At 44.8% G+C, this 19,211-nt stretch overlaps 1 protein-coding gene across 1 annotated transcript in view; it reads right to left on the reverse strand.

The window, feature by feature from the left end:
- The window catches only part of LOC142576598 (fatty acid synthase-like), a 417,693-nt gene that overhangs the window by 67,448 nt on the left and 331,034 nt on the right, over positions 1-19,211 (reverse strand). The window contains exons 21-22 of the mRNA XM_075686791.1: positions 17,669-18,024; positions 16,467-16,820 (exon numbers count right to left, since the gene is read on the reverse strand). Coding sequence (XP_075542906.1) covers positions 16,467-16,820; positions 17,669-18,024 — 710 coding nt within the window. The remainder of the gene's footprint in view (positions 1-16,466; positions 16,821-17,668; positions 18,025-19,211) is intronic.

Here is a 19,211-nt window from a genome sequence, read left to right on the forward strand (position 1 = left end):
ATGCCTATATGGAGTGTCTTTTCAGCAATGTGAATTACTATTTCTTTTCATGCAAACATTCTTCTCTTGAAAACATTTCTGACAAACATATCTGCCTAAAAAAGTAACTAAGATATGTACATATCACTTTTATGTCTGTCACAATCGTAATCAATTGCTTAAGACCTACTGGTGGGCTCTTTGGTTAGTCATGACTTAATATGGTAGTGCACTTTGAAACAATGACGTAACATAGGATGAACAAATACTAGCTCTGTGTGTGTCGCACAGCGCTCCTGTACGTTCATTCGGTGTTACATCATTGTTCCAAAGAACAATGCCATATTACATCATGTAATCAATTGTAGTCTCACTATTGACAGCTACTAAAAAGACCTCAGCAGCAAAGTGCACTTGAATAAACACGCCATTGATGATGATTCACACGCGTGCTCAGGGATGAAGTGACTTGTCAATCAACACAGTTGTATCCCGTCATAATAGAACCATCTGTATAGGAGTATGTTAATAGGTAACGCTGCGGCGCTTCAGCCTGCTACGCGGTTGCTTGGTAAGATACCTTGCTCGTTGGTGTAGGTACACCTGTGTGTTTGTGTATGCGCGTTCTTGCAAGCTGTTACGTACAGGGTCTGGCCTCATTCGTGAAAGGAATGCGCATTGGTTCGTGGCAGAAAACCGACGGAGTTTATTTCCTACAAGAGACGCAGACGAGAGCCGCACGCGTTCGAGGGGGCAAACTCTCGGTCCCTGTCCACTTACCGACTCGCTGGGGGTGATGGAGAATTCTTGGAACTCGACTCGGGGTGGGGTCGCTTCCTGTTTCGTGCGCACTGGTGCTTTGTCCAGCCAAGGAGCGCTGGTGCATCATTTGTACACAACACTTTCCTCCCTTAGATAGAGTCGCCGTAGTGATCCGGAGGGCATCGTTCCCGCGGCGGGTATGACTCTGCAGTCGTGTTTGACACCGTCTCATGGGCAGTGCCAATCTTTGGTTTAGTCACTGATGATTGCGAAGGCTCCAGCGTTCCTGAGAGAGTGACCTCTGCCGACGTGGAGGTATCTGCTTTTATCCCAAACATAAATGGGAGCGGGACACTGCTCGCGGTTACTGTACAGCCCTTATCCTGTGTTGCCAAATCTTCTGTGGGGTGTATAAAAGCACCGGGCTTGATGTGGTCACGTTGTCATCGCACTAACCTGTTAGGGCTTTCAATGAGGCACTCTCTGTGGCCTAGCTTTTCCAAAGCCATTCTCTCCGTCCAGATCATATTCGCTCCGAAGTTTTGAAAGAAAACTGCTTGTCCGACAGCGAGTACTCTCGACTTTGTGTTCCTGTTGCAGTTGGTATAGATTTTGTTCTCTTTTGCTTGGGGCTCAATGCACGTGAGAGCTGTACCCAGCTAACGCCCGAACACAAGTGCAGCTGGCATTTCGCCCGTTGATGTGCAGACGGTGGTCTGTTGCTTTAGCAAAAGCTGGGCCAGCCTACACGCGAATGTTCCGTACTCGTTTACGGCTAATGCTCGGTTTGTTTCAAAAACTATCCTTTCTGCTTGGCCATTCGTTCTAGGATGATATGGTGCACTTGTTACGTGGGTCCCCCCATTCTTTTTTAGGAAGCTCTCAACTTCTACTGAAACGAAGGATGGTCCTTTATCAGTCACAAGCTTTTTCGGAAGCCCAAAAGCTCTGAAAACTTTCCAGAGTTCCTCAATAAATGTGGCAGACTGTGTATTGCGCATGGAGCACACTTCCAACCGTTTACTGTATGCGTCCACAACAATTAGCCAGCATTCTGCCTTCTACAGGACCAACGAAGTCTGCGTGAACTGTGTCCCAAGGCGTTTTAGTGCATTCCCATTTGGGCACTTGTGCCCTTTGGTGTTGACAACAAGTGGCACAGTTTCTAGCGAGCTGTTCGATATCTGCCTGGCCACTAAAAGTGCCTTCGTACGCATGTCTTCATGGCCGCAATTATGTGGTGGTTTGCAGGTGCGAGTTCAAGATAAGAAGGTAATCTACTGCCTTTGTTGGAATTACCATAAGGGAGCCTCTAACAAGGCACACTTCCTGCGCTGAAAGCTCAGCCTCCAGTTTCCTGCACAATGAAAATTGTTCTTTTGGAAGTTTATGAACTTCACCATTTGAGACAGCCTCCAGCAATTGCGACAAAACGGACTCCTATCGAGTCATTCGTGTTATTTGACGCGGTGAAAGCTCGAAGCTGGGCATGGTAGCCAATATGAGCACGTTTCCCAGGGTATAAGGCTCATCAACTTGTGCCGGTAGTGGAAGTCAGCTTACAGCGTCCATATTTTGGTACAGTAGGCCAGGCCAGTACAGTAACTTGTAATCATACGTTGCTAGCTTAAGGCACCCACGCGTCATCCTTGATGAAAAGACCCGGGGTACTTGCTTTGTTTCACTCACGATTCCAATCAATGCCTGGCGACCTCTTATTATAGTCACATGCTGGCCAGCTATGCACTTATGAAAATGACTGATGCCGTAGATTGCTGCTACACTTTCTTTGTTGAGCTAGAAGTAGCTCTTTTCGGCACTTCCAAGTGTTCATGAACCGAATGCAATGGACGCCTCTCGGTAATTAGTACCTTCCCGAGCGAGGACGGCTTCAACGCCATACGGCGATGCGTCCACGGACAAAAGAAGGGGCTTCGTCTCGTCGTAGTTAGCGAGCACTGTAGAAGCACGGATCATCTCCTTAAGTGCCTCGAAATTGGCTTGATGCTTACTCTTCCACTTCCAGTGCATGTTTTTCGCTAGGAGCCTATACAATTCCAGTGCAACCATCGCTCTGTTCTTCAAAAAGCAGTCGTCAAATGAAATAAAGCCCAAAAAAGCCATTAGGGATGCCTTGTCAGAGAGTTTGGGTGCTTGATGTTTAGCCTGAACCTTTTTCTTCGTATTGCGAACACCATTTCTGTCAATTCGATGTCCCAGAAACTCAACTGACATAATTCCGAACTTGCATATTTCTTTCTTGAGGCGTAAGCCTTTCTCACTTAGCCTCGAATAGAACCTGATTCGGACACTGTGCGTGCTCATTTGCACTATTTCCGTTGACAATGATGTCGTCAAAGTGAACACTCACCCCTGGAATTCCAGGTATCTTTGTCTCCTTCACGCACTGGAAGATAGCTGGTGCAACGGCAATTCAGAACGGGAGGCATTCCACCCTAAATATTCGTTTTGTGGTGTTCACTGTGAGTAGTGCTGCAGTGATCTGTGTAGAGGTATGCCTGTATAGCTTCCCATGTCTTCCTTGAAGACATCTGTGTGCTATCCCCGAACCTCTCTAATTTCCATTGCTGGCTCTCCCAACGTGGTTGATCCCCTTCACCTGAATGTGAAGTGCCAAAAGCCAATCTCTCCCTAGGCTAGGTTGCACCTGGTGCCCTTCAGAACCAACAATGGCAGCAGATAGTCCTTTGAATTCAACCTCAGACGAACTTGTGCGGAGCCCAGGACATTCTTTACCTGACCATGTGCGCAAATCGAGCGGCTTGCATGAAATTCAAACAGTGTTTTTCTTCCACATCCTGTAGTCCGTGTCCTCGCTCATCAGGGACCATGTCGTACCTGTGTCCACCTCAAACTGGACCGGCTTTCTCTCCACTCTCAAGTCCACGAGGAACTTGGGGCAGTGTGTACATACACTCACTGTGCGCAGCTTGCAGCAGGATTTGCTGCCAGGTGGTGGGTTGGCACTCTGTGCCCGTAGCTCCTAGTTGTCGGAGCGTGGTTCCGTGTTTTTATTTGAGATGCACGCACGCTCGATGTGACCTTCCTTGGAGCAGAAACGGCACTCGGCTGCCTTGAATTGGTACGTTTCAGGGTCATGCAAGCCGTCGCATCGATAGCAATGTCGTGCTGACGTACGCTTGCCTTCTGACTTGGTTTGTGACGTCCTGTTAATTGCCCCCGAGTTTGCCACTCACTTGATATCTCGCTGATGCCTTGACGCACTTTCCTCTGACTGGGCGAAGTCCACAGCGCATTAAAATGTCAAGCTTTTTCTGCGAACAGTCTCTGTGGAAGACGTTCGTCCCAGACGCCGCGGACGAACCTCTCCCGGAGCATCACGGCATAGTTAGGTTTGCTGCTGAAGCGGTCGTTTGGGTGTCAGGTGACGTCGTCGATATTGTAGCCGAAGGCAGCGCTCCAAAGTTGCAGTCGGCTGTGAAGGTTCCGAGGGCCTCAGCGTAGCTGGTGATCGACTCGTCTGGCCGTTGGTTGGGTTTTTGAAACACGTACAAGCTGTAAAGCTCGGATGTCCTGGTGTCGAAGTGCCGCCCGAGAAGTGTCACTCAATCATTGAAGTTGACTACTCTCGGGATCTTCGGCGCTATCAGCGCGCGCACAGTGTTCGAAAGTGTCGGCTTCACAAAACGTCGCTGACGTCGCTCGCCACGAAGTAAAATCGAGGCGCTGGATCCACGATTCCCATGATTTTCCCGAGAAAGGCTCGACAGCGGCGTGCATTCGTCCTGTAGCCACGGCCTTAACTTCGAAAACGTATCCGCTTCGCAACTCCTGCCTCATCGCCAGTGTTACATACGGGTCTGGCCCCATCCGTGAAAGGAGTGCGCGTGGGTTTGTGGCAGAAAACAGACTACGTTTATTTTGTACAAAAGACACAGGTGAGAGCTGCATGTGTTCGAGGCGGCGAATTCAGGGTCCCTGTCCTGTAGCCGAGACGCTGAGGGCGACGACGAAGGATTCTCAGAACTCGCTCGGGATGGGGTCGTTTCCCGTTTCTTTCGCGCTGGTGCTTTGCCTAGCTTAGGAGCGGTGGTGCGTCGCTTTTCCACAACACAAGCTTTCGCTAGCATAGCTACAAAAAGTGCGCCATCGCACCATACACAACCGAGCACATAGTGACGCATATTGTGGCAACATTATGCACTAGCAATAAACAAATAAAAAATGCGGCACAGGTAAGACGACTGCACAGTGTTCCAAAGGTGGGTCACCAAGTCAACGCCACACATGCAGCACAGAATGTGACTGTGCAAGAGTCGCGTTTTCACCATGACGCAGAAGCTTCAACCTACATCGACAAAAATTTGCCACTGTCGTCTGCTGTTGGCCATAGTTGCCGACTTCGAACAGTGTTGCTCTGCGCACTGCCGAATGTTTGCTGGCTTTCAACAGACATCGCGTCCCCAAACCGAAGTGCGGATGCCGGCGCATGCAAACCGCTCGAGCTAACTAATTAAAAAATAACTAATAAGAGAGCAAACGTAATAACGAAATCCTGGCACGGCGCGAAATTTTGCTGGACGCCGGCACACGAGACTTGTCAACTCGCTGATGCATGTTGCCAGTAGCTGGTTACCTATTTGGACAACCGGAGGGTGCATGCGAACCGCACTGCATCATTCGGTTTCAGCGTAAATGCAATTTTGTGACCGATCGCGACGAGCGCCCGTTTTTCACGAACCGCCTGCATGCGGTGCGGCGTGCGGCGATGGGCGGTTTGAGCGTAAATCGGCCCTTAACGGCCGTCACGAAGAGCGGTCGTGAACTTTTGCCTCCGTGCGGCGACCGCACAAATATGGCACTGGTTCGAAGCGAAGGGGAGTTCGAGATCTAGGTTCCTAGACTGCAACGACTGTTTGTTTTGGTGTCGTTTTGTGATCATGACCCGAGCTATTCAGCACCTGCAAAGATATTTGTAGAACACACCAAGCCGCTGTACCCTTCCTGACCAATTCAGTATGTGCGATCGCCAAAGGAAACAGACGGATGTGTGTTGCGTTTAGGCGAGGGTCGGAAGGAATGAAGCCGCGGATTTCGTGTGTTTCAGGCCCTTTTGCGCTGGTGCATTGCAAACGCGAAGACCATTGCATACACGTGCATTCTGACATAATAATGACATACTGACATAACAACACAGGTGTTGTGTGTGCGCGCTTCATCGCTGCAAAGACTGTACGTTTGCGCAGTGCTGGATTGTGCATAAAAAGTGCAGCGATGACCTTGTGTAGCGATGATGTGTAGCGATGACATTCATTGTCATGTAATCGTAGTCATTCGTAATGCGCTGTTTGCGTCTTGCTTCATGTGAGCTGTTTTGTGGGCTCTGCGATGCGCGTTGATCACCGCGAACACGTGCAGAACGTTCCAGTGCTAGGGTTCTTTTAGGACCTGTAAAGTTAACTGTGACGTGTACATGGAATGTGTCGTAGTGGTGCTAGGTGTATAAGTGTTCGCTTTATGCAATGTGCGTATGCTGTGAAGTGAGCTGTGCATAAGCGTTGCGGGAGAGTTTACGTTTCGGCCTTTTCTGCCCCGTTCTGGTATCTAATTTGTTCTTCAGAAGTAATTTCGCTACTACGAAGATATTCCTGATCAGTGAGGGGAATATATGGAACAGTTTAAAAGTGGCGTGCGTACATAAGCGCTGTCGTGAAATGTGGACATGCTTCTGCACTGTTCTCAGTAACGCAAATATTAGGCGCTCTTCTTTTTTTTTCACGTGTACATTTCTGTGAACAGCAGTAACTCTGAGGTAGATTTCTAGATTAAGCGAAGTATACAGTCTTATACTGAGGGATGTGAGCACCTTACATGAGTGCCTTGTATGTGCAAGGATTTCAACAGCTTTTTTCTTGTTGGTGTCCGAGCACATATGCTGTTCGTGTCAACACCAGTGGCACGGCATGATGAGCATATTATGTGTGAGAACCAGATTCTTCTTTTTGATTCTTGACAAATTTTTCTTTCTTGAAAGAACGCCATATGTAAGTAAAGAAGTACGAAGATAGCAAGAAAACTGGCATAGTCAATATATTATATTCTGCTGGCAGCTTGAGCATGTAGTTTGTACGTAAGCGTCGAGAATAATATTTGGAGCTGTCGATATTCCATAAGGATGTGCGAATATTTGCAGCTTTCGAATAGTGCATCAAATAGTGCCCTGTTCGATCCGGTCGTTACTTTTGGTAAATGTGAATATTCTTTTCATGCCTCTCGAGTATTTCAACATGACAACTTCGCCCACATAAACATTAAATTGCAGAAAAGTACGGTAAATTTTCACCACGACAGGCATAGTATAGCCATCAAACACGAGAACTTGCCTAATGGAACCGGCTACGTCCCTTAAGTAGCCACACTTTACAGGCTGTACTGTCAGCAGTTGCACCGTCTGGAGAGCGCTGTGCACGCAAATAAAGTACTTGTTTGCTCCTAATGGTCAGTCCTTTTTTTCAAATAGAATACTTCATGACGTACTACATAATGACAGAAACTTACTAATTTCAAGAATACTGAGATGTGAAAATCAGTTTATATTATTTGTGATAACGGATACTCCTTTTTAGAAAAGTATTCGTTTCAATTAGCTGCAGAAACTGTTCGATCCGGTCCCGAAAATTCCTATTCGCACACCTCTAATATTGCATCTTTTTTGTGATGTCTTTCACATATACACTGCAAACAAGACTGTCGCACAAGCGTGCACACGGAGCATATACATGTAAGTAAGGAAAATACCGCAGTGGGCTAGTTGGTTCAACATTAGTAACATTGTTGCGCAAAGTGGCGAAAGGACAGGACTTCAAGCGAGAAAACCGACACACGACATCTGAGCGCAAATTAACAAAAACCTGACGTACATATAGCCTACTCGCATGCGCAGAGATGCTCTTTTCAGTCTACCGACCCCATCTTTTGCCAGTGATTAAGCTAATCTCTTCAATTGGTGATATTATGGCATGTGGTGTCATCTTGATGTTGTAGGCTTCCACAACTTCTCTTTTTCTTTGGTTTGTACATTTCAGCAAGAACACCGTCGTGTGGAAGATAGGCTTGCACTTGCATGAAGCGCAGTGTATGGTGAGGTCTCCGGGTGCTTGTATGAGACTGCAGTTGTATCGATTTTCCCGCAGTCAATCATTTATGCAACTGCCTGTTGGGCTCACTTAATCAGCCCCACATGTCCAAGGTATCCTGTAGACTACGTCAGTCCCGCGTTCAAATTCTTTAACATGATTTATAATGCATGTATTTAGGCTATTCCTTTCGCTAGTCATTCCGTTTACTTTTGAGCACATTCCCTTTAGCTTTTGTGGTACTATGTGGTGATATGAGGTTAAGCCGAGCGAACGAGCATAGTGAAAGATGAGAGGAAACGCAGCATGCAGTGGAGGATGAAAAAAACGGCGAGAGAGAAGAGGCGCGAGGAGGAAAGCGGAGAGGAAAGTGCAGCGGAACCATGAGGCGGAAATCCACACATTGTCTGCGAGGTTTGTGGGCGGCGGCGTCTGTGTATCACGCCCACGCGTCACCCATGCGCTGGCTCACGCGATCTCCAGATTTAGCAAGGCAGTGGCGCCACACTTCGATCCGTTTGCAACGTGCCGCACGATTCCAATTGTCCACGCCAGTCAATTTATTGTGAAATGACAACACGTATAGAGCTGCGCTCAAATTTTTCATTAGGGAGTACCGTAATTGTCTGTTATTTATTTCTGTCAATTGCACGTGCTCTGAAGTAATAAACATTGCTGAAGCGTCGCTGGTCGCTTATGCCCTAATGTATATCAATATAGATATTGTATCAAACGAGATGTCTTGCTTTGTACACACGTTTCTTTCCAGAGCTGTCGTTGCACATTTTCCACTTTATGAAGAGGGGAGACTAGGGAACAGCTTAGAAGTTACATAACTGCTCTACGTATTGCAATTATTCCTTTTGTGCTTGGTGTCAGGTCCTCTAATGCAAAGTATGCAAATGTACCGCATGCGATTTTTTGCGTATGTGGCGACATAGCAATGCACCTTTACTGCCACTGCCCAACCTTCTTGCTAGGAATGTGCTGTGCGAGCTGCATTTCATCTCAGTGTTTCCCTGCAGCACTGCGGAAGCTGCGGGCTCCTTAGCAAAAAGAAGGCTGAATGTCCCTCAAGATGTGTTCGTCCGTACAGCGTTGTCTCCCCAGTCTCTGCTTGCCATCCTATCGGCACCTGCTTCATGGTTGGTGGATTGACGCAAAAAAATGTTTTGGCGCCATAACCATAAACCTTATTTACGTTCAAGCGACAGCGGAGCTTCGCTTTACCTGTATGCTTTCCCTCCATTTACCTTGCAGCCTCGTTAGTAAGTAGTAAGGATGAACACCCTCATAAAGATTCACCTGTGGCACAGCGTCTGCTTGGCGTCAACTTGGCTTTTGCACGCTACCGTCATCACGTACCATGTTAGAATAGTAAATTAATCATGCAGTGAGCAATTAGGCCTCCATAGCGTTCCGCGTTGTCAACGCATCACCAGTTCTACTGCTTTGGCGCCCTCTACTAAATAGAAATGATACTACTTTTACTGCTCGGCACTGCCTCTGTAGTCCTAGCAGCGTGAGAGCAAACAGCTGATCTCAATAATATCGACAAACAATAGCTAACGCTCTGTCCTCAGCTTTAGCTGAGGCTATATTAGGATTTATTCTTTGTAAGCATTCGTTTGTTGCTGTCAGGGTGTAAAGCAAGTAACAAGCGCGAATTGGGATTGAAATAGGTGGTCTGGGTGCATGGCGCACTGCATGTTGCAGCGTAATCACAGTTGAAGCGGCTGCTAATATCAGTGCTAACCACCACAGTAATTTTCGGGTGTATGACGTGCGTGCACAAAGGACCTAACATCTTGCGTATCACTGTAACATATCTTGTGTCAAGCAAAAATAAAACTCTCTACTTCCTCCAGTACTCAGACGGTAAAGCCTGGTACAAAGATATTTCCTGTGTACACCTCATACTTTCGGTGGTGCTGCAAGTCACTTGCGAGATATAGTCTGAGCAGCTTGTATGACGGATTGCTGTCGGAGGCTACAAAAGGCATATTATGCTTCTTGAAGGCAGTTGGACTGTGCAACCACCTGTGGCTGTTGGCAAACATTCCTCTTCAGGTGCGTTCCCACTGACTATCCCTTTATTACTTTTTTCGTCCTTCTTTTTCATCATCTACATTGTCCCCTTTCTATTGTGCAGGATAGCTAATTGAGCACAGGCTTAACCTCCCTGCCTGTCCCTCTTCATTTTTATCTCTGTGGAATAGCTGGCATCATGCATATATGTAGGCAGAAAAACTCTATGAAATACTGTTTTTTACTACATGCACCTCGTTTGTTTAAAAAATCAATCCTCTATATGCAAAATCTGCGTCTGCCATTTAAATCGACCTTAAGATGTTCTGTGCGGTCACGATATGTTTACATTTCTTAAACAGAGTATGTAGTATCCAATGCCACATTAAGAACTTTTGAGGCCCATGGCTATACTTGCTTCGGGGCAGCAGTGAAGCTTACTATGATACCGACAAAAATCACGTTGATAAGTTAAGGTGTAAAATATTTAAGGTGTTCCCGGGGTTGCGCACGGTTCGAAAGTTTATTTTTAAATGAAACGTTATTTGCCTATGAACATGCGCATAACAGAGCATTTTGCATGTTGATTTAACATTTGCAGCATGACCACTTTGTCAAGACGTGTTTCTTTCTTTTTGTTATATTGTTAAGCAATTCTTATGGTCTGTTGGGCACATTGCTTTCATGTAACCATGATGTTGGCCTCAAATTCATTAACTGCTTCACTGCCATCAGTCGGAAAAAACAGAACTTCTTGTTGTAAAGCAGCAAACATTTCAGGTACACATGTACATTTTAAATTGTTCTACATATGTGGCATTAAGTATCGGCGAATGCCAGAAAATACATGTACATCGTACGTCACATATGTACATGAACAGCGTAAGTCACAGTTGTCTAGAGTGTTGAATTGGCCGCTGTGTTTCGCAAAAACAAAAATGAAAGGTTGGCGCCGCTATTACACCACGCATGGTTATGCCACAAGCTAGATTCATTCGTTATAGGACCAGCATGTGGAACCTAGCAAGTACCACAAGGTAGCAGATTCGGACACTCGCAAAGTCCACATCTGGCCACTCGACTACGACAAGTGTGACTCAGACTGTACGACTCTACCTTGAATCATAAAATAGAATTGGAGATTTGCACTTCTGACATGCACTTTAGACCCGCTACAGAAACACTGCGAATGGTCAACAATTTTTCGCAGAGGTCACCAATCAAAGAAGGTGACATTAAACAATAGAGAAAGGCTACAATTCAGGCTAGTTATTCAGTATTGCTGCGATCTAAATGGCAATAGAAAGACAAAAATGGATATAACAACGACAACACATGGCGCTGTGTGTTGTCGTGTCTATGTCTGCTCTTTTCTTTCTAGCGCTACTTAGGCTCCTTGGATAAACAGTAGGCTTGCGACACATCATATTGTTCACATACAAAAATTAAACTTCTGACAGTATCAGGGATTATAAACAAGTTTCATCTGTAAGAATGGATTTTGCTGCTTTTGCTGCCAGTGAGCTGTGCTATAGATTCATCAAAAGAAGCACTCAATAAGCACCGTTCGATGAACATAATGGCTAGAGAGCGCAGCTTCCTGAGGTTGGAGCACAAGCAACTCTTAATCAAGAAAAGCTTAGAAAATGAGTGTTTGTTCTCACAGTTTCATACTAGAATCAAATATTTCAAGGAGGCAGCGAGGGGTATTATCAGGCGTAGGTGCGCGACCTCAGCAGAAAGTGTCGAGAGATGATCATCTCTGTACATTGTGAATATTTTGTTGGCCTGGTTGGCGAGTTCCGCGCTCTACTCAGATACTAAACTTTTTATACATAAGCAAGCGAGAGCCGACATAGGCATCTAAAGGATTTGGCGAGGCAACAGTCTTGGAAGGTCTAAACCAGGCTTCTGAAGCAACACTGTATGATCTTTCAAACCACTCATAACCTTGTTTCACAGAATTATCGTGCAAGAAGTTTTCAGCTTTGGCAGTTTTTTTTTTTTGTATTGACTGTACCTCGATGCGGGTTCCTGCCAGTTCTTCCCTCTTGAGCCTGATTATAAAGACAATGTTTCATGCGTCAGAAATTCAGAACGATTCCTTTGCGAGAGTCAATGTAGAAATTACCTTTTATTGGACAAACTTTTCAGAAAACAAGGGTTTCTATGTTGTTTAAAGCTGTTCGTAAAGTAGCTCCACACATTTGGCGACGCGAAAGAGAACACGTACAACTTCTGACATAGAGTAAAAGGTCTGACTGCTTCGACACAACAACCTGCAGTGCAAGCGCCTACCAGGTTTAAAGAGTGATCGCAGCATCGTCCATGCATGGCCAGTGAATTGTTTATGTGCGCCTGCAGGCCCTTGTATTTCCCTGTCATGTTTATACTATAGTAAGCTCTAGCCATGTTGTTGCCGTTGTCGTAGGACTGGCCTCGGCAGCTATTGATTGAACTGTTGTTATCCTGAAGAAGAAAACGCACGGTTTGTACCAGAAGTTTCCCAGGGTGAAATTGGTAGAAACACACTGAATCTTTTGTGATGCCACCATGTAGCCTGCAGTGAAGGTGAATGGAAAGCTAGTCATAATGAGAGACGTATGGCATGGAAATGACGAGGCAGCAATGTTCAGCTTCCGGCACTTTCGCAATGATCCACCGCCTTGCATTCATTATCTTCCATTATGTCGATAAACCCATCACAGTTCAACTTGTGAATATAAGGTGCATGAATTACGTCATTGTCACAGTCCAAATAAAATACAGAAGAAAGGCGCGCTAGGTGTTTTTTTAAAGGAGGAGGAGTTGAACCGTCGTCTCTCACGCGGGAGCAGGCAAGAGAGAAAGATCCCTTGCATACTGGTCAAGCAAAGGAAGAATAGCTCTGTACAAGAAGAGCTGGTCACCTCCTCGTATTACACATTCTTCGTTTCTATTCCAGCTACTAGTATACCGTTTTAAATAATGCTTGCGTTAGAATACTTCCAGGAACACATTTTATAACTTTTATAGTGCGGCTAGTAATTTACACAAGCCTCTGCCCAAAGGTCCTTTTAAATTCCTGTGGGGCCCATCAAGGGATTGTTTTTTATGCGCCGTTTCAGTGGAAACCTCGCATTGACAAGCTTTACGAAACCCTGAGCAAGGCTTGTTATATCCTGCTGAAGTGCGGAAATTGTTTTGATGCAGAAACCCGTTTCAGCTTGTTCCATAGCCATGTATCCTGCTGTGTTACATCTTGGGGCCATTTATACATTAAACCAGTTGTAAAACTTTAGAAGTGGCTGTCCGCGTTATGACTTCCTCACATTACAATGCTAACACAACGCCGCTCTGTCAACAAATCAACATTTTACTATTTCCCTCATTACTAGATTTACAACTCTTATAATTGTTAAACATCGCATCGTTGCCGACTACCCACTCTCTGCGACCAACTTTACCGAATTGAGATGCTCTACATGCTGTGAACAAAAAGAAATTTTCTGGTTCCAAAGGCCCGTGATGGGTACGCTAAATGGAATACTTCAAGTGTTGGAGTATTCAAGAAGAACATTCTGCCCACAGAAGTCAAACACGTAGCCAATTTTCAGAGATAATTAAAACTCTATTTTCATGATCTTCTTTCCTATATTTACTATTGCATTCACCGCTTCCTTGTTCTTTTTCCTGGTGCATTATTCTTCACCTGTGTGTGTTCAATGACACTGCATTTTGAATGTTGTTCGTATTGTATTCTCGTCTTCGTCTTATGAAAAAATGCTTATTGGTAATTTGGTTAAGTACATGTGCCTATGCTATCTCATTTGCTTTGCTTCCTCTGCATAGTTTTGTCATGGATCACAACAAACCTCGTGCGTGGGATCCATAGGCAATTGTTCCCATATTTTAGTCTGTACTGTACGTAACCAACAAATTTCACTTTAAGGAAACATTTTTCTCATAGGGCCTCCTGGCAGTCAGGGGCCTGGATATTCAGCCCCCTTGACCCATAAGTTAATCTGGCCCCGATAGTTACTACTATCACGACTGGAAGTTTTGGCTAGCCATCCCTTTTATCAGTTTGGCATTGATATAAAGAGCATAACCCTAAAATTCATCGCATGCATTAAATCAGAGCATGCGAATAACTTGTGTTCTCAAGAATTTAAACATTGCTTGGGGTTTGCTGGAATGAAAGCAGTCTAGGGAACTTAATCTAAAGCTCTACTTTGCTGACTATAGCACTTATCATGGATGCGAAATGGCTCTTGTGACAGAAAGCCGGTGCGCACGTTGAAGAAGTACAAAGGTGCTGATCAAAGCTTTTATAGGTGTATTGTGGAAAAACGTCTTTGCAAATAAATCATCATACTTTGGTGGTGAAGCAGCGCACTGTCGAGGAGAAGGCGAAGACGCACAAGAATACACGACACTGACTTTCTTATTCCCACAATGATCAGTTGTGTAATACTTGTGTAATACTTGTGCGCAGGAGCAATAACGCATCTCTGAATTACAGATGTCATATCGCATCCGCCCTATGCAACCTTGCCACATGAAATAGGAAGCTCATTGACATAATAAATTATTGATTGTGCAAACGTCTTATGCTGTTTTTGTTGCCTTGACTCTCAAGAGTACTTGCATAATGTGGAAAAGAGCACCTTATGTATATATCCCTACACAGCTATTCTTTTTCCGTGATCAGGGCAGGCTTTCGTGTCAGTGTATGAATTGAAGTTCTTCAGGAGCAAATATTCGACAGGTACTTGCATGTGAACAAGCCTATGCAGCATTTCAAAGGCAAGCACGTTGATGAAAGTATCTTTCAGCCATATTGACAACAAAACTTTCCAATAAACTTTTCTTGTGCAAAAGCCGGCCACAGATCTCTTGATATAGCAAATTTATTTGTTATGCTACAAGTCTGTGCTATTTACGTTGCAAAAAGTTATTTTACATGTCTCTACAAAACGTAGGTCTTCTATTAGTTTTCTTTTTGCAACAATTTATCCCGCATTTTCGAAAGCTCTTTCTACAGCAGCTCTAAAGTAGTTGATAGCCTATTCATGTAATACTTTCAAATATCACAATTAGTAGATTTTCATTTGAAGCTTATACTCTGTCCCCAATAGTTAGCTCTCTTTTTGCAGTAGTTGGGTAAGATGTGATACCTAAATATATGAAAATAATTATCTCTACTACAAGTATATACGTCGTTCTATGACTGTTCAATATTTGAGACTTTCCATTTTTATTCATTTCGTCTTTCCAAAAACTAATATTCGCCCACCTCTATTTCTTATAAAATGCACAAAGATGTACGCAAGCCATAGTTGACCTTCCTGAATCCTTACTTTACTGCCTATAATAGTGTTAAAAAGCAGCTTTTCAGGGGGAACTTGTTTGTGTTGTTTTGTGTACTCTGTTGTTCTGCTATATGTATTGTGCATTGATAATTATATCACAGATAGATTTACGACCCCTCAATGGGACAGACATTTATTTGATGCACATGAACTTGCTCCCTGTTCAGCTGGCTTCCAAGATTATGCTGAGTGCAGCCAACCTAAAGTATCTCTGGAGGCATGCCTACGATGTGGTCTGTGGGTACTTGTGCAGTGCTACTGTGAAGCTAGTTATTGCTTTCACAGTAATGCAACTAAGGTTATAGCTTAATTATTACAAGAAAAAAACAGCATCAGTCAAGTTGTAAGGGTCACGAAAATGATTTGTGCAAGTCACCAAATATACAAACACAATATAATAAGACTACATACCATGTGCTAGTTGCTGCTGATCGATTTCATGGAACGTGGGACAACAATCAACTCAGACAGTTATTGTGCAATACTAAGAAAACTCAGGCGAGCTATCCAGAACCACCGGCGAGGACGACCGACAGCCGGTGTAACGCTGCTTCACGACAACGCCCGACCTCACGTCTCCCGTCAAACGGAGGAACTTTTCACAAGCTTTGGGTGGACTGTCCTGCCACATCCACTGTACAGTCCAGACCTCGCGCCTAGTGATTATCACTTGTTCCCAAAGTTAAAGATAATTTGAGTGGCCAACGCTTCCGGAGCGACGATGAGGTCAAAGAAGAGGGGAAACGCTTCCGCAATGGGTTGGTGGCGGTGTTCTACAACATTGGGATAGAGAAATTGGAGCACCGTCTACAAAAATATGTAAACAAGATGGCGATTATGTAGGAAAATGTACCAAGGCTTCATCTTTCCAATGATGTAAATTTCTATGAGAATAAACAATGCTGTCTATTTTAAAATTGATGGGAACCTTATTTCTGGATCAACCCTCGTAGTTTGGTTGACTTGATCAACGAAAGGGAGGGGGGGCTCTCACTAAACGCGTCAATAAAATACGAAGAGTGTGTCTGTACGAACAAAATTACTTTCTGAAACCTAACGAAACTCTATAGAAACGCAAGCGCCTGTCATAGGAATGACGCCTCCATACAAAAAAAGCGATTCCGAATTTTGCAGTTCTGTGTCTTATCTGCTTATGACAAAAACACGTAGGTTTTCTTTGTCTTGAAGCTTACCCTCAGGCTGACATACAGGAATGATTACTTACCACAGCTAGGATGAATATGCCTCCTACGGGTCCCATAGCTGTAGCTTCTTCGATAATTTTTCGGGCACCGTCTTCCTCGGAGGCGTCGATCTTGCTCACAATGACCTTGGCGCCAGCCTCTTGCCACCGATGCAGACAAAGTCGCTGGTACCCTGTACGCACTCCTGACCGGCTGGTGAGGAGAAGCTTCCGACATCCGCGGTTCACCATCCACTCGGCCAGCTCTAGGCCGAAACCGCCCAGGCCACCAGTGATGACGTACGACTTGTGTCCGTAGAACCAGGTGCGTGTGGTGGCCTCGACGATAAGCGGCCTGGGCACTTCATTTTTCTGAAGGGTTTTCTCCGGTTGAATCTGTGTGCATTTGACGCTTTCCTTAATTTAAATTGTCGAAGCTGGAGGAAGCCGTAAGGGTAAGCTCGGATCTCTTTTAAGAAAAGAGCCATGAAGTACACACATCATAAACCGTACGAAAACTATTGCTTCTAATGCAGCACATTATGAGAAGCGAATAATATTAAAGTGTCCCCGATGGAGCAAGTACCTACTGTGACTTGTACGTTATGCATGTGCACGCATCCTACTTCTTAATAAAGGAGTGTTTTTAGCTCTTACAAATAACAATGCAATTATCCTACGAAGCATACCGAAGCTCACGCAAGTAATGGTGGTTTTATTGCGACACTATGTGAACAAACTTCGTCTTGTGGAATGTCCACCTGGTGTTGAGGACGACTTCATATATTGAAATATTCTAAGTTTGATATTCATAGTAGCGTGAACATCATCTCCTGACGCCATAGCCCAACTCATTGCCTTAAAGTAATACCAGGATGCCTAAAAAATATTAGTTGGCCCTCTATGATGGTAATATGGCGCCTGCAGTTATGCGAGGGCTAAATTACGCTTACCTCCGACACAATCTTATTAGAGCCAACAATATAGTGTGTGGCAGGAGTTATCATGATAACTAACTTGTAGCGCGACAATTTATGTCTCAAGTGCATTTTAATAACACTGGTGTTACCTCCTGGCCTTATAAAAATAACGGTAACATGCAAGCCCGCGCAGATTTCCCTCGTAGCAAGGAGCGCCTGTTAGGGGTGCCGCTTTTTAATGAACAAGAAAATGCATTTCAATAAAATTTGCACTATATTAGAGAAAATATTAAGATATCTTGGCTGAACAAAAACTCCACTCACCTCGAGCACAATTTTGCCTATTTGTCTTTCTGAAGCCATAAATCGGAAGGCCTCCTCCGCTTGGTCATGTGGGAACACGACGGCATCAAGTGGCCTCACGACACCCGATGCGATGCCACCGCTGATGAGTTCTGCGACACGATGCCTTTCTTCAACTGCAATGGCATCATCGCCGTTTAGAAGTTCCACCAAGACCCCGTGGAAAGTGACACCTTTCAGGAACACAGACATATTTAATGAGGAGCCATTAGACATGTCGACTTTTCCAATCTCCAGGAAGCGGCCGTGTGTTGCGAGGCAGCGAACACTGGCCTGGAGCTTGTCTTCTGCCAGTGAGTTGAGCACAAGGTCCACACCTGGTGAAAAGATGGGGCATAGGGTACGGCCCAGTGGTTACCACGACATGAAATTTTAAACGATGTTGTGCACCTCGTGACCGAATCGAAACACTCAGCGATTCCTTGAGATCTGACTGCATTTGCTGTCGCATCATTAATTCCGCCAGAAACATAAGTTATCCCCGGTTAGTGAACATGCTACAATCCTATGCGAAATCCCCCACCATAATGCGACGAACGTTGGCATGGCGATAACTAGAATACACTCCCCGGTAAATTGTTTCATGACCCCCAAGATGCAGCACAGCAATACAGGAAAACGGAGAGAACGCGCATTCCGTAGGCGCATCGTTGCATATGTGCGCACGTTTGGGCACTTTTCGTGCACCTCAACAGGGTGCCGACGAATACGCGGGAAAAGTACAAAGACTACTGCATGCGGACATCAATGGCACGACAACTACGATGACACAAGAAAAACCACAACAACAATGCTGACCGGCTGAAAGTAGTGCTCGCTGGCAACATCTCCTGACTCAATATCTTCATTTTTTGCTAGAACAAACAGCGGTATCCTTCCCGGCCATAGGAAATTACGTAATCCAGATTACTCTGTCGCATCCCACAATTGAATGTTCATTTGCGTACGGCACTTATAATCTCCCGTGTATGTGATAATTGTAAGGAAATTGAATGAACAGACTGCTTCATTTCATCCTTCCGATGATATCCAAACCCGAGAAGAATATTGCTGTAAGCTCCACTCTGAAAGATTCGATTAAGATACGGTAGTCCAATAATGCTATCATTGGCGACCTCGACACTAGGCTATGGTCAAGGTAATTGAATGCTTCTTGCGCAGCGTTTCTTTATTTTCAGAAAGCAAGCGATTACCCTGTTAGTGATTCTACCTATAATCTACCTATACGGTCGTCAATAATTTCCCTTAATTGTTTCTTCGAATCCCTTATTAACATTTTCTTCATTATCTCATTGATTATAACCTCTTCTAAACTTTCCTCAGCCAGTCTGATTACTAGCTCTCCTATTATTCTCGTTAGAGGGGTTGTTGTTCCCTTTAATCGTTTTTCTCCTCGTTACACAATAGTTTTCTTAAGCTGCAGTGTAAGGCAGAGCAAAGTGAGACAACCTGCAAAACACGACATTTTGACTTTGCTGCAATCTATACCTAAAACAAAAATGTA

This window comes from Dermacentor variabilis, chromosome 3 (assembly GCF_050947875.1).
Source record: "Dermacentor variabilis isolate Ectoservices chromosome 3, ASM5094787v1, whole genome shotgun sequence".
Lineage (NCBI taxonomy): Eukaryota > Metazoa > Arthropoda > Arachnida > Ixodida > Ixodidae > Dermacentor > Dermacentor variabilis.